This window comes from Mytilus californianus, unplaced genomic scaffold (assembly GCF_021869535.1).
Source record: "Mytilus californianus isolate M0D057914Y unplaced genomic scaffold, xbMytCali1.0.p SCAF_4, whole genome shotgun sequence".
NCBI classification, from domain to species: Eukaryota; Metazoa; Mollusca; class Bivalvia; order Mytilida; family Mytilidae; genus Mytilus; species Mytilus californianus.
In genome coordinates this window covers 111,637,389-111,652,930 of record NW_026262690.1, presented here as the reverse complement: position 1 = coordinate 111,652,930, position 15,542 = coordinate 111,637,389, and the positions used below count along the sequence as shown (strand labels likewise).

Below are 15,542 nucleotides of genomic sequence, written 5' to 3'. Positions count from 1 at the left end.
AAAGCGGAAATGCAGTGTGGATCCAAGGGGAATAAACTTATTTATGATGATGTTCGTGGCATCTGTCAGATTTGGTAAATAACATTATGTAATTATGATTGACTTTGTTGCTTTTTGCTGTTAATATCTGGCGACTGTAAAATCCAATCAGGATCTCCTGTAGTTGGTGATCGCAATCCTGGTATACTACTTTCTGTATTTAAGGTAGATGGGGTGTCTAAATTATAATCCATAGAATTTTTTAATAATTTGCCAAAATGTAGTTTATATCAAGCTTTTTAAAAAAAAATGATAAAAAGAATGGGTCACGGGGCTTATTTTCACGCTACAGGTTGTTCAAAATCAACAGATTTTGTATAGATTATGCATGGAAAACCCAATTTTCTGCCATAAAACGAAAACTGCACCATAGAATTTTCAGATAAAATATGAGAAGATAGCTTTAATATAATGCTTTCAGATAAGAAAAAGAAAAAATGGGGTCACCGGACTCGTTTTCTTGCTACATAATAAAATAGGTAAATTCCTAACACATTCTATTGTAAAAGTATCTTTATCTGAATTATCTGCCCTTACATTTGAGTTGCCTCCCCTTATGTGGCAAAGTTGGAAAAAATTGAATCAAACAAAAGTTTTCTGTTTTTTTGTAAAATACAACCATAAATATGATAAAACATGCCATTTTCTATATTGAAATGAAAATTCTTACATATGAATTACCTACTACTCTCAAAATTTGCACATTCTATTCAAGATCTAGACCGATTGTTTTCAGGTATTACAAATCCAAGATGGAGGAAGACACCCTATCTACCTTAAATTCCTTTAAAAAAAAGAACCAAATTTTCTATCTGAAACATCACGAACATAATGAAAAAGTTGCTGAAAATACACTTAAAAACAACTTGAACTTGGACATAGCATACACCTTAAAGTATTGTCTACAGTACAACTACAATACTGGAACAACAGTAATGTACCAGTATTGTTTTTTTTTTTTTTTTTTAAAGTACAATATCACATGAATATTATTGGCGGTGTCAACATATATTTGTTCCGCCTAACAGAAGTTCCAATGGAAACTTTGTTATAAACTGTTCCTGTTGGAACATATATTCTATACTATTTATTCCGTTAGGAACATTTACTGTAATATTTATTCCAGTGGAAATAATATTCCAGAATATATTGTTTCCATTGGGAAGTTATGTTATGAAGGAACTTCTATTCCATGGCAGCACAACATTTTTAAACCAGTAAGGCAGTATTGTGATCAACTACAGGAGATCCTAAAATGGAGCAGTGAAACTAGATTACAATTATGAAAAAAACTCGCAATAAACACCAACTATGCCAAAAGTTTAGGATTTACAGTTACAACCAAATTATTTATCCTTCTTCAAATTTTATATCCCTTTCCTTTTTCACATTCTTCTTGTTCTTTAATCCCAGATAAGGAAACAAATTGAAAAAAAAACTCTGAAATGAATTTATTTGGTCAGTTAGTTTTGTGTGAAATATTTGGAAACACTTGGAACTATTATACTTACAGCATGTACAGTGAGTATAATAGTCCCAGGAAACACATATGGCCTAAGAAATAAAAACTTTCTGCTAGCTACCATCAGCCATGCTAAAAAAATATGCACTGGCTACGATTACTTTGAAAACCTTACAATTAAACAAAAAAGTTATTGTACGTTGGACACTAATTACCGGAATGCTAGGTTGGGTTAGGAACCGATTAATTACAACGTAACAATAATATTTTTGTCTAAGGTTATGTTGTGTTATGGTTATTGTTACGTTAATGCTTTTTAATGTATGCCATTATATGCTGGGAATAGTAATATAGGATGTCCCATATGTATGTAATACATTTTATATTAAAATCCAACATAAAAACTTTAATTCCTAATTTAAGCAATGATACAATATTGCATACAGATAATATATGAGCTGTGTCAGATAGAAATCGACCTTATGCAAGTGCATGTATACATGTGCATGTATAAGACTTTTATTGATTTTTGAACATTCAAATAAGATATAAAAGATAAATTTTGGTCTGTTTTGTAGGGTTCCTATATAAACTCAGTTTTGGAACAGTTACAGACTTTGCATAGAGATATTTTCAACCTGAAATAAATAAACAGATGTATTGATATTCATTTGCATAAGGTCGATTTCTATCCAACGCATCTCTTATTTTATTAACAATGGCAGCTTCTGCACATCTAGCATGTCCTTTTTGGTGCATGTTTTAGTCCAACACAATTTTGGTGGAACCTCTGTAGTCAGCCATCACAAATGAGTGGTGCTGCAATGTGCACGTCGGTTTTGAAAACTATAAACAGTTCCACTCTGAAATTTTCCTTTTTGAAGTTATACCAGCTTTCAATATATAAATAATAAGATGTGGTAGGATTGCCAATAAGATAATTCTCCACAAGAGACCAAATGACATAGAAGTTTACAACTATAGGTCACCATACGCCCTTCAACAATGAGCAAAACCCATACCGCATAGTCAGCTGCCTACCATGCTTCAGGTGAAATTAAATGTTTTATTCTTGAAATAGTTATATTTTCATCCAAAATTTTTGTTGGAAACATGTGATGTTGTTTTATGTTGTCTTCTTATATCATTTCATTTCCGTCCTTTATATAACTGTATAAAATTTGAATCTTGATATTTTTTTAGTTTTGATTGAAATGCATCAAAAAATTTTAATTTTTCAACCAAAGAAAATTTGTTTATAGGAATAAGTTCGTCTATTGTTCAAAGTTTAATGACAGTAATGAGGGTGTTAAAAAAGGGTAAGAGTGTAGAAAAAAACCTAGAAGCGAACACTTTTCTTCTAAACATCGAAACACTGAACTATATTCTTCATCTTTGGCACTTCTATTATATAAAACTGTAGTATTATCTTTCTCATACATATACGAATAATAATAATAATAATAATAATAATAATAATAATAATAATAATAGAATAATAATTAATATCATTATTATTAATTTCAAACATATCGGAGAATTCAGCAGCAAAACTAAAGTCTGTTAAAAGTTTAATAAATCTAATGTAACAATAACCCAATGTAACCGTAGACACAAATATAATTGTTATGTTCGTAATTAATCTGTTCCTAACCCAACCTAGCATTCTAGCAATTAGTGTCCAACGTAACAATAACTTGTTTGTTATTGTTACGTTTCAACGTAGTCGTAGCCAGTGCTGAAAAAATAAATGCAAGAAGTTTCGGCCGGCATTACTACTTCCTCCATAGTTGTTTTGGTCATACAACCAGTCTGGGCATACTTGGTGAAGTCGTTTTCATGGATTTTTGTAAATATGGGGCAGGTGTTACCTGTGAAGTCTGTTTTTTATGTATAATAGTCTTACTTTTTTTTCAAAATTAAAGAAATAACATATCCTTGTTTTTTTTTATTACCAAGGACATTCTGCGGCCTTCAGTATTAAAGTTGGACTTGAATCTGTATCAGTAGCTTTATCAGATTTAAGATTTATTAACAGTTTATCATGTTTATACACTCAGACTCTAATGTGAAGTTAATGGTGTATAATCATGATAATCATGATTATGATATAATTTACATTGTATTCTATTTTTTTTTTCAATCATCAATATTGGAACTGTGAAAATAGTTAAAAATTATTATGCAATGGAGAAAGATATTTTTACAGTATTTATTTTGACAGATCTGAGTAGTCATTGAGATTTCAAGTAAAGGTTAAAAAAATGCATAGAAGAGAACAATCAGCTGATTTAATACTTAGTAGTCTTAATCTGCCGCCGGAAATGTCAAGAGCATGTAAAGTAAGTATAATTAACATGAATAGCAGCAATAAAAGTGCTGTGTTTCTTTGCTTTTAATTTTTATTTAAAAAAATTTATATAGTGATTTTGTGAATATGTTATTTTAATCAAGTGTACCCATGGACACATGAATGATTGTACTATTATACCATGAGATGAACATATATGAGTCTGTGAAACTAAGAATTTTGTATCTTTACAGTTCAGTGTATTATATATATGTTTGTTTGATTGTAGCAAAATTGTCAAAATGGTCCTTAAAAAAGAAAAGTTTCAGAAACAGACATAAAACAGGTCTCTTGAACAACAAATTTATTTTTGAAATAAAAAAAATGAAAAACAAAACATGGGAATTACACAATTTGTTGGAAAATAGATACCTTCTCAATCTCTATTCTATCTTGGTTAAACATAATTATATCCATGATGTAGTAGGAAAAGATTAAAGTGAAAGAAAGTATATCATCAAGGAAACACAACACTATCATTGACTATGTGCAGAAGAAAAAGAAACAAACAAACTCAGTTCAATTGAACTAAAATAAGACCACTTAAGTGAGCAAAATAAATTCCATGAATTTAATATAGCTTTCGACATTGCAGGTTTAGCTCCTTCCTCATTCTGTTCCTGGCCTCCTTGTGGGTATCATATATATATTTATACATAAAAAAAGAAAGGAAATGTTTTCAATTGATAATTTGTACAGACTTTTTGTACAATTGCAAGTTACCAGTTCTTCATCTTGTTACATTGTAGTTACCTGTTAAAATGAGCATAGGGCATGACATGAAACCATTATTTCTTAGATTTGTCATACCAGGCCTTATTTGACTTATTAGATAGTATGGTTTTTGGTCATTGTTGAAGGCTGTAAGGTGAATTATAGTTGCTTATATGATATATCCATGTCCTTTGGTCTCTGGGGATAATTGTCTCATTGGGAATTGTACCATATCTCCTTATATGATATGCCTCTGATTCAAAAGTAGAAGGGCATGAAAAATGTTTTTATATTGTATTTTAAACCGTTAAAACATTGTATTTCAGGAATGTGGTTGCACTTGTGATTGTTGTAATGGATTTTCAAGTAATTCAAGGTAATCTAATGTAGAAACTATTGTTAAACAGTAGGTCAGTCAAAATATCAAAAATATGTTCAAATTACATTTCTGAATTGTTGAAAGTTAGAAATTATGTTTTAAAAAACCATTAAGATATCAATATCCTGTTTAGAAAGTATTGATTATCTAGTTTTTGTAATTTTGAATTTTTGTATTTTATGTATTTCTATACAATGTACTAAATTGAGCATGTTGAGTCGTTACCAATTGTTATAATTGTGTTTGTGCTAATGAAATATTGTCTATTGTCTATTGTATAAATATACAAAATTAAACTGTACTAGTAAGGCCCCTCGCTTTAAATCATTTCAAGTTTAGAAAAGTCATAAATGTATGCAACAGAGAAGATGAAAAAAAGAGACAATAGCAATTTCTCTTAAAGATTTCCAACAATTGACAGAGTTACATTCACAATTAATAACTAACTTTTCTGAATAGAATTGTCAACAAAATTTCAAGTTCTAAAAGGAAATTAAAGCATTTATTTTGTTAACATGTTTTTCATTGTGCTTATTTTAGTCTGGACATGCACCAGCAGATCGAAGAATTAGAGAGCCAGTTAAGAAAGAGTAATAATAGACTCTCAGAGATCGAGCATGAGTTAATATATAGTAAAATGGCTGCTGAAAGTGAAGTACTCAAACTGAGAGACGAACTTAACAAACTGAGGGATCGATATGACAGGTAGGATACATATATAGATTCTACAACTGTACCGAGCGCGATAGATTTCTCCTTACAAGATAGTTTGATATTAAGATTAAACTATCAAAAGTTGTGAAATATCTTATCACATATTTGCAAGTTAGGTTGATGGAATCTGTTTCTTTTATAACTTAGATGACATGTAGGCAAACTTTTATCTTCCATTTTCAATGATCTGCGAAAGATTATGCTCTTTCTCTGAAACGTAATCAAACATTGTCCAGTTTTTTATACGACTGCAAACATTTTTTTGGGTTTGTATAATGCTATGATGTCGTCGTCGTCTTCCGAAGACACATTTGGTTTCCGGACAATAACTTTAGTTTAAGTGAATGGATCTCTATGAAATTTTACAAGAAGGTTCAATACCACAAAAGGAATGTTGGGATTGATTTTGGGGGTTATGGTACCAACAGTTTAGGAATTAGGGGCCAAAAACAAGCATTTTTGTAGTTTCTGGACAATAACTTGTGTGTAAGTGTATGGATCTCTCTGACATTGTACCACAAGGTTCCATATCACAAAGTGAAGGCTGGGATTGAGTTTGGGGATAATTTCCCCAAACGTGCAGGAATTTGGGGCAAAAAAGGGGCCAAAAACGAGCATTTTTCCAGACAATAACTTGTGTTTAAGTGTATGAATCTCTCTAAAATTGTACTACAAGGTTCCATACTACAAAGGGAAGACTGGGATTGAGTTTGGGGGTGATTTTTTTCCAATTTTTTTAAGGGGTTCATATTTTTTTTTTCAAAATTTTTCAAATTTTTTTTAAAAGTTTCAAGAAGAAATCTTCAATTGCACAGTATTGCGCAATAGATTTTTAAGATCTTTGACCACATTTATTTTGTGTCAGAAACCTATATTATGTCAAAAATTTGATCACAATCCAAATTCAGACAGTATCAAGCTTGAATATTGTGTCCAAATTTGCCCCAACTGTTCAGGGTTCGAAGCATTTTATTCTCAATTGTTTATGTAAAATTAAAAAAATTGTAGAAGAGCAAGAAAATTTGCCATCCTAATGGAATTTGGACCAATGAAGAACTGAAATCAAGCAACTACACATACCTTGACTTTAAAAAATATTCAGCCTACATGGAAAGTATAAATCATCTAAGGATTAGGAAAAAATGAGAGTCAGAGATCAACCTTCAAAATTATAGATAGAAATGAAAGTTGATACATTGTACAAAGAGTGCAGTGCTCACACTTAGAGGTCACTAAACAAATTAAGAGATCATATGGGAGATATTGTATATATTCAAATTAACAAATATGATTGACAGCAATGAACGACAATTAACCTCTGGATTACGGGCTGTAGAATTATTATTTATATTTGACACTTTTAATTGAAGGAACTCTGTCAACTGTTTAGTTTAGAAAAAAAAATCTTCACAATTTTATTGCAGATTGTATGAAAGTCACAAGAAATTACAGAAAGTAAATCATAACCTAGAAGACAAATTACTCAAAGTTGTGAGTATTCTTTTATTATTATTTTAACCAGATTGATTTTAAGGGTCTCCCCCCTGGCCCCCGAAACAAACTATACAGGTTATTTTCCATGCCTGTAGGCCATGAGGCAAAGGTTGACAATGTTTTATTGAGGAGTAAGGATCAATCTATTCCATCACCCTCTTCTGTGTGTTATTTAATTTATTATACTGCATGTTTCTTTATTATTGTCTTTTCAATTTTAAATTGAAAGTAATAAATTATGAAGTCATGTACATAAAAAAACATCCCTTTTTGATAAAATGCAAAACTGATCAAGTGTCTCCATGAAAAGTAATGTATTATAAGCCAGTGGATATAGTATATACTTTTCCGCAGGTGAATATGCTTATTTATTCGTAATCCCATTCATATAGAAAGACCTACTAAATTTCTATCAATATGGAATAAAGTAGAATATCTCCCTTGTATTAACCAATCAAATCTGACATTTTAACTTGAAGTATGATAAATCAAATTGATCAGTAGGTTAACATCCAACAACAGTTTGGTAATTCATGTTAATTGTCTTTTTTAAAGGTTTCTGGATTTGAATCAGAAAAGATGAGTTTACAGAGAGAAAGGTCCTCAGTGACATCTAAGTTAGTTGAAGCAAGACTAGCTGTAACAGACATGGAGGAAGAAAATGTAAGTTTCACTAGAGTTTACCACATAGGCCATTGTAAATTTCACTATAGTTTACCATGGAAGTCATTAAATGTTTCACTAGAGTTTACGAAAGTCATTGTAAGATTCACTTGAGTTTACCATGTAGGTCATTGTAAGTTTCACTAAAGTTTACCATGGAAGTCATTGTAAGTTTCACAAGAGTTTACCATGCAGGTCATTGTAAGTTTCACTATAGTTTTCCATGGAAAACATTGTAAGTTTCACAAGGGTTTACCATGGAGGTCTATAAGTTTCACTAGAGTTTACCATGAAAGTCATTGTAAGTTTCACTAGCATTTACCATGGAGGTCATTGTAAGTTTCACTAAGAGTTTACCATGGAAGTCATATTTTCACACATACTTTCCCAATAATTGGGATCCAACAGTCAATACTGTACATGTACACAAACTTACAAAACAACACATTAAAGAATTCAAACAAACATACAAACAAATCTGAAAAGATACCAACAAAAAAACTGATTGTAGTTGATAGTACATACAGTATAGTAAAACATAATTTCATATACACTTTCCAAATCAAGTAGAATATAAATACAAAGGTATACAAAATGAAAACCTCATGCATCCAAATCATACCTCTGGACCCACCTGCATCAGGACCACCCAAAACCAAAATCTCTATAGCCGAATTCACAAATACCGTGTCACGTCAAGAGTAATACAACCAAAAGGAACATAGTAATACAAAGACAAATTTAGGGAAAACAGTAAAGTAAATAACATGAAACACAACGTCAGCACCTAGAAACTAGAAGCTCTCAAGAGCCTGTGTCGCTCACCTGATTCTACTTTGGTTTTGGAAATCATGTAAAAATAGATTAAAATCATAACAGATACCCTAATAATGAGTAAGGCCAAATTTGGTTTAATATTGGTCCTGTAATTTAATAAAAAATCCTGGTGGCCATCTAGATCTTGAACAGTAAATCGGCAACAAAGTAGCAACACTTCATCAGCACCTCATAAGAAACATTTATGACATGTTTGGTTTCATTCCATTCAGTGCACCTCTAGAAGAAGCATTTGTATGTATTTCCCATAGGATCTTATGTTAAAGGAAGTCCCCCTGCTGGCGGCCATCTTGGATGAAGGATCAGCTTCAAAGTAACAACACTTAGTCAGCACCTCATAAGGAACATTCATGCCATGTTTGGTTTCAATATATTCAGTACGTGGTTCTCTAAAATAAGACATTTGTATGTATTGTCCATAGGGTCCTTTGTTAAACATTGTCCCCAGCTGGCGGCCATCTTGGATGATGGATCGGCTTCAAAGTAACAACAATTGGTCAGCACTTCATAATGAACATTCATGCCATGTTTAGTTTCATTCCATTCAGTGGTTCTCTAAAATAAGACATTTGTATGTATTTCCCTTAGGGTCCTATGTTAAACTAAGTCCCCCACTGGCGGCCATCTTGGATTATGGATCGGCTTCAAAGTAACAACACTTGGTCAGTACCTTGAAAGGAACATGCATGCCATGTTTGGTTTCATTCCATTTAGTAAGTTCCCTAAAAGAAGACATTTGTATGTATTTCCCATAGGGTCCTATGTTAAACTAAGTCCTCCACTGGCAGCCATCTTGGATTATGGATCATCTTCAAAGTAACAACACTTGGTCAGCACCTCATAAGGAACATTCATGCCATGTTTGGTTTCATTCCATTCAAGTGGTTCTCTAAAAGAAGACATTTGTAAATATTTCCCATAGGGTCCTATGTTAAACTTAGTCCTCCATAGGCGGCCATCTTGGATGATGGATCGGCTACAAAGTAACAACACTTGGTCAGCACCTTATAAGGAACATTCATGCCATGTTTGGTTTCATTCCATTCAGTGGTTCTCTAAAAGAAGACATTTGTATGTATTTCCCTTAGGGTCCTATGTTAAACTAAGTCTCCCACTGGCGGCCATCTTGGATGATGGATCGGCTTCAAAGTAACAACACTTGGTCAGCACCTCATAAGGAACATTCATGCCATGTTTGGTTTCATTCCATTCTGGGGTTCTCTAAAAGAAGACATTTGTATGTATTTCCCATAGGGTCCTATGTTAAACTTAGTCCTCCATAGGCGGCCATCTTGGATGATGGATCGGCTACAAAGTAACAACACTTGGTCAGCACCTTATAAGGAACATTCATGCCATGTTTGGTTTCATTCCATTTCAGTGGTTCTCTAAAAGAAGACATTTGTAAATATTTCCCATAGGGTCCTATGTTAAACTAAGTCCCCCGCTGGCAGCCATCTTGGATTATGGATTAGCTTCAAATCACAACAATTGGTTAGCACCTCATAAGGAACATTCATGCCATGTTTGGTTTCATTCCATTCAGTGGTTCTCTAAAAGAAGACATTTGTATGTATTTCCCATAGGGTCCTATGTTAAACTAAGTCCCCCGCTGGCGGCCATCTTGGATGATGGATCGGCTACAAAGTAACAACACTTGGTCAGCACCTCATAAGGAACATTCATGCCATGTTTGATTTCGTTCCATTCAGTGGTTCTCTATAAGAAGACATTTGTATGTATTTCCCATAGGGTCCTATGTTAAACTAAGTTCCCTGATGGCGGCCATCTTGGATGATGGATTGGCTACAAAGTAACAACACATGGTCAGCACCTCATAAGGAACATTCATGCCATGTTTGGTTTCATTCCATTCAGTGGTTCTCTAGAAGAAGTTAAAAATGTAAAAAGTTAACAACGACGACGGACGACGACGGACGCCAAGTGATGAGAAAAGCTCACTTGGCCCTTTGGGCCAGGTGAGCTAAAAAGGGACTATCTTAAAAGTTCTATAAACCATATGTCAAATAAGTCACAAATTATTTAACAAATTGTGTTATTTATTGATTTTATTGTCATAGAATTTTGATATAAAAGAGTTGTGGTAAGAATAACGGTTAGTCATTTATCATTATTTTGTTAGCACTCAAAGCTTGAATTTTTAATCTAATTTCAATTGACTATTGACTAAAACTATTACTAGTACAATATTCTTATTTTTCAGGATCGTTACAGAACAGACTGCAATATAGCTGTTCAATTGTTACAATGTCGACCCTCAAATTTTATATCTCATAAATTAAATACGGTAAGTTGCATTTACTCCAAATGTACAGAAAATATTTCAGCTTCCTTTGTAGACATGCTTTAATATTAAACAGTGTTTTTGAACATATTAAGTTACATGAATATAAATATACCCTTGTCTGTCTGTACATATGTTTTGAAAATTAGTTTCTGTTCTCTAACTTTAGTGTGCCTAAAACAAATGTTATGAAACTTATACACAATGTTTATTACCACCAAACAATTTTAATTTGCCTCTATAGGTGGTTACCCCATTTTAAAAGTGCCTTCCCTGGGTACCATGTATGTTTTAATGGAACAGCCCTAATCAAGAAGATAACAAATATACAAATAAAACATAAGGCCATAAAAAAGAATATGTTTGTTTGCCCTAACCCTACCTACCCAGAAAATAGCTGCCTACTCAAAATCTCTTATTGTCCTGATGTGAAAAAGTTTTTTTTTTAATCAGATAGGCATGATATAATAAACAATTGACACTTCAATTTCTCTTTGCCAAAAAAAAAGAAAATGCCTGCCTACCTACCCACTGTCTCTACCTTCGAGTAGGGTTTGGGCAAACCAAAATATTTTTAAGTGTGGCCTAAGTGGATGCCATCAAAATAATAAACATATGAGAGTCCAGTTCAGTCCAGTCAAGGTATTACACTTTGCAGTCATGCTTGTCTTAACTCTCTAACCACAAAAAAATCCTGTCTTAATTTAAAGGCTTTACCAGGAAAAGTTATATAATATTTTGGTGTAGGGATTTGGAGCATCTTTTACATAAGGATGTACTTATTGAAATTTTACAGGTTGTGGAACTTAATAGTGTCTTCAAACCCTCCCATACATTTTTCCTGTTATAGTCCTAATAAACAGTCAAGGGTCTAACTTAAATAAGTTATTAGAGAAAAATAACATACATTTGTTATTGAGGGCGAAAAAATCAAACATCTGTGATAACATATGTATGTTACATGTTTCAAAGGGGCATTATACATCCTTTATTTTGTTACTAGTTCTTTTGATATTATAATTGTCTTTATGTATATTAAACTTTAGAAAGATATAACAGCCCATAGTTTGCCAATCATGCATAACACACCCATGTTATAACAGAAAAAGTATGCCTGTAATAACTCAAGGGTGTTATTACAGCTTCTCTACAACTCTTCAAAGCCTTTTCTCCTACATATATCACAATGTATTTTAATTTATTGTAATAAATAATGATAAGAGCATGTAATGAGGTTCTGCGCAAGCTTCCTAGTCATTCCCAAGTGTCTCATGTAATAAGTTAAATGCCTGTAATAACTAAGCATTGTTATTACAGCTAAGTTATTACTTAAAAGCCTAGCTTGTCTCATTGATTTACCATGGTTGATCAAAAATGTATTAATTGAATTGGAAAATTAGTTTTCAAGGTTATGTATTAAGTTTCTGCGCAAGTTTCAAGAATTCCCAAGTGCCCACTGAAAATAAAAAATTTTATGGTACATTTAACTGATAACAAACATATGTTACTACAGATTAAGAGAAAGTATCCATAATAACACATGTATGTTATTTTTCTCCAATAACTTATTCAAGTTACACCCTTGACTAATAAAGAAGCAATTATTATTTTATTTTCACAGCTTCCCATAGAATTTCAAGAAAGAGTTAAGAAACACATGACACAAGAACAAAGACTGAATTGTGAAGAGGCTCCGAAATCAGATGAATCAACAAAATTAATCCGTGTTCCTATGCCAACATTCCCGCCCACTGCCATGGTGTATTCTATAAATAATCCTACTAAGGACGAGAAAAAGGATGAGCCAAATGGCACAGTACCAATGAATCTCATTACCAAAGTATTAACACCAAACGAACCTCGTCGTAAACCCCGTCGAGTTTACTTGTGTGTCAAATGTAATGATGATGTCACATATCACGATAAAGAGGTGCAAGTTAATGTGTCACGTGACTCAGTAAGTAACCATAGTAACTCCCGAGTACATAGACCTCATGGTAGAGTACGTGCCAACTCTACAGAGACAGATATTTGACACAAGTAATTTAGTATTTTGGATTGTGTACATGTTATAGAATTTCTCCACTGAACACTGCATTAATAGAGATTGATCAAAGATCGCTCAACCCTGGAAGGATCACCTAAAATAGAAATACTCTTGAGTTGATATTTTTCTTTCTGATGTTGTTGAACGGTTCCAGAAGTTGAAAATAATTGAAACATTCTGAAATTGTCAGAAATATACCTTATCTTAAATGAAAACTTTAAAGTTTTCTGAAAAATATAAGTTACCTTGCTATATAAAATACAGATATGTCTTACAACCAAAAAATAAAGATTTAAACTTTTTTCAGATCACTAAATAGTATCAATAGGCAAATATTTAACACCTACTACAAACTATTTATATTGGATAGTATTTTCTTTTAAGGACGTTACTTGATAGAACAGTGTAGCAAGCAATTGGCCAAGTCACCAGGAACAATGTGAGCATATGTAGCAACAACTGTATGGAAAAAAAGAGAAGAAAATGTATATGATGCATTAAAAAATGAAATATTGTCATCGGTGCCACCATACCCATTTTTTTTCTCATGTCATCAGAATGCGAATATAGTTGTTTGATGTTTATGGTGTTATTTGGTGTTTCTTAAAGTTAAATTTGGTATCAAAAAGCTGATCCATCACGTTAGTAATGAAATTTGTCCTTCAGGTTGTTATATGGTGTAGATAGGGTTAACAGAATAGAGAATAATGTGTAGAATAAAGGGCAAAAAAATATAGAATAGAGAATAAAGAGGTGCTAAAATATAAAGAATAGCATGAATAGGGAAAAATGGGCTGCTAAAATATAGAATAGAGAAGAATGGGGTGCTTAAAAAAAAAGAATAAAATTTAATTGGCGAAAAAGATGTGAAATGAAAGACACCCCCCCACACATGTTAGTAGTCCGAGAGTGGTCGCTGATTATTAAACTTGGTGATGAACAGTGGCAATTAAATTATAGAATTGACTTGTTGTGTTTAAACATTGAAATTATGACTTAGATCTCTGTATACTAATATGTGTTCCAAGAAGCATTTTGTTTGGTTAAATTTGTTTGCCAGTTTTACTCTTAAGCCATGTCAGGAAGAATGTGCCTGAGTGGTCTTATTAGTTGAACTTCTGTATCACTAACCTGTCAACACTGAGGTTGTGAGTTTGAATCCCACACATGACAAGTGCGTTTGACTCTAATCTTAATTAACTAGGATTGCCAATGTTCCTGCCAAAGGTTGTGGTTCTCTACAGGCACTACAGCTTCCTTTACCAATAAACATTGATCACCATGAAATAGCCATTATCCCCGGCTTAGTATATTTCTAGGATTCTGATTGGTTAACGCACGTCGTTACAAAACCCATATCCCCTGGGTGTTGCTAACCCATATCCCCGGACGTTGCTACCCATTACATCGGGGAATTTCACGCGCGTTTTCCTTAGTTCCATGGTTGTTCCTTATGAAATATCGAATTCTGTAGATTTTCCATGATGTCTGTATAATTAAATATTTAATCCACTAACGATTTTATCTTATTATATCGATTATTTGCACTCATTTTAGTAAATGCATCACTATGCAGCCACATTGTCAATGAATGGTACTACTGACCTAGCTATGCAAATGACTCACGTTGTAGTCACACCGTTTATGATGTAACTCTCACAACATTGCGCGCCAAATTCGACCCATTTCAGTTTCTCTGTCTCTAGTTTAAAAACGTCTTATATTTGTCTACCTGTAGGGTTCTACCAAAGGTAGTACCCTACACCCCGTTAAAAATATGTCAAATTCCTAAATTTCAATAAAAGATATTTAAAAAATGAAAAAAACGTTGCTTTCACGTTTAATTTTGTGGTCGAATTTCTCTAAAAATCGCTATATTTAGACTAAGAGCGGGGATAAATTCGTTATCTACGTTCATATCCGTAGATATGGATATTTTAACACCCTTCAGTACCCTGTACACCCTTCGGCTACGCCTCAGGGTGTACTTTGATACTTCAGGGTGTTAAAATATCCATATCTACGGATATGAACGTAGATAACTTATAATAGTGCTGAAAGTGGCATTTTACACCAATCAATCAATCACTTTAATTTAATAGCCCTGAGATAAAGATTTTAAAAAAATCACCTATTTTTGAGGATTGTGTTAGTAATTGCTTTGTAAATAAATATAAGAAGATGTGGTATGAGTGCCAATGAGACAACTCTCCATCCAAGTCACAATTTGTAAAAGTAAACCATTATAGGTCAAAGTACAGCCTTCAACACGGAGCCTTGGCTCACACCGAACAGCAAGCTATAAAGGGCCCCAAAAATGACTAGTGAAAAACCATTCAAACAGGAAAACCAACCGTATTGTTAGCCAATATTTGCAAAAGTTGGTGTCAAAAGGTATTCAGATACAACAAATAGTTGCCATATTACTCTGGTTAATTTTGTAATTATGTTTTATTAACATGGGCAAATAACTGAAGTGGATTGAAAAACTGCTTCACTGTTATTCAATCCTATAAAAAGAAGAATGTTAGAATTTTT

The 15,542-nt window shown here is 32.8% G+C and overlaps 1 protein-coding gene across 2 annotated transcripts; it reads left to right on the top strand.

The window, feature by feature from the left end:
- Positions 1-9: 9 nt before the first annotated feature.
- LOC127739147 (tight junction-associated protein 1-like) lies at positions 10-15,537 on the top strand. 2 transcript variants are annotated; one of them, XM_052250741.1, is made up of 9 exons: positions 10-74; positions 3,726-3,843; positions 4,892-4,941; positions 5,485-5,649; positions 7,083-7,149; positions 7,708-7,815; positions 10,877-10,960; positions 12,579-12,914; positions 13,389-15,537. In XM_052250741.1, the coding sequence occupies exons 2-9, from the start codon at positions 3,766-3,768 to the stop codon at positions 13,398-13,400; spliced, it is 900 nt and encodes a 299-aa protein (XP_052106701.1). In that variant the 5' UTR covers positions 10-74; positions 3,726-3,765; the 3' UTR covers positions 13,401-15,537. The 2 variants fall into 2 exon arrangements, with proteins under 2 accessions (XP_052106701.1, XP_052106700.1); XM_052250740.1 differs by having other exon boundaries at positions 12,579-15,537.
- Positions 15,538-15,542: the final 5 nt, after the last annotated feature.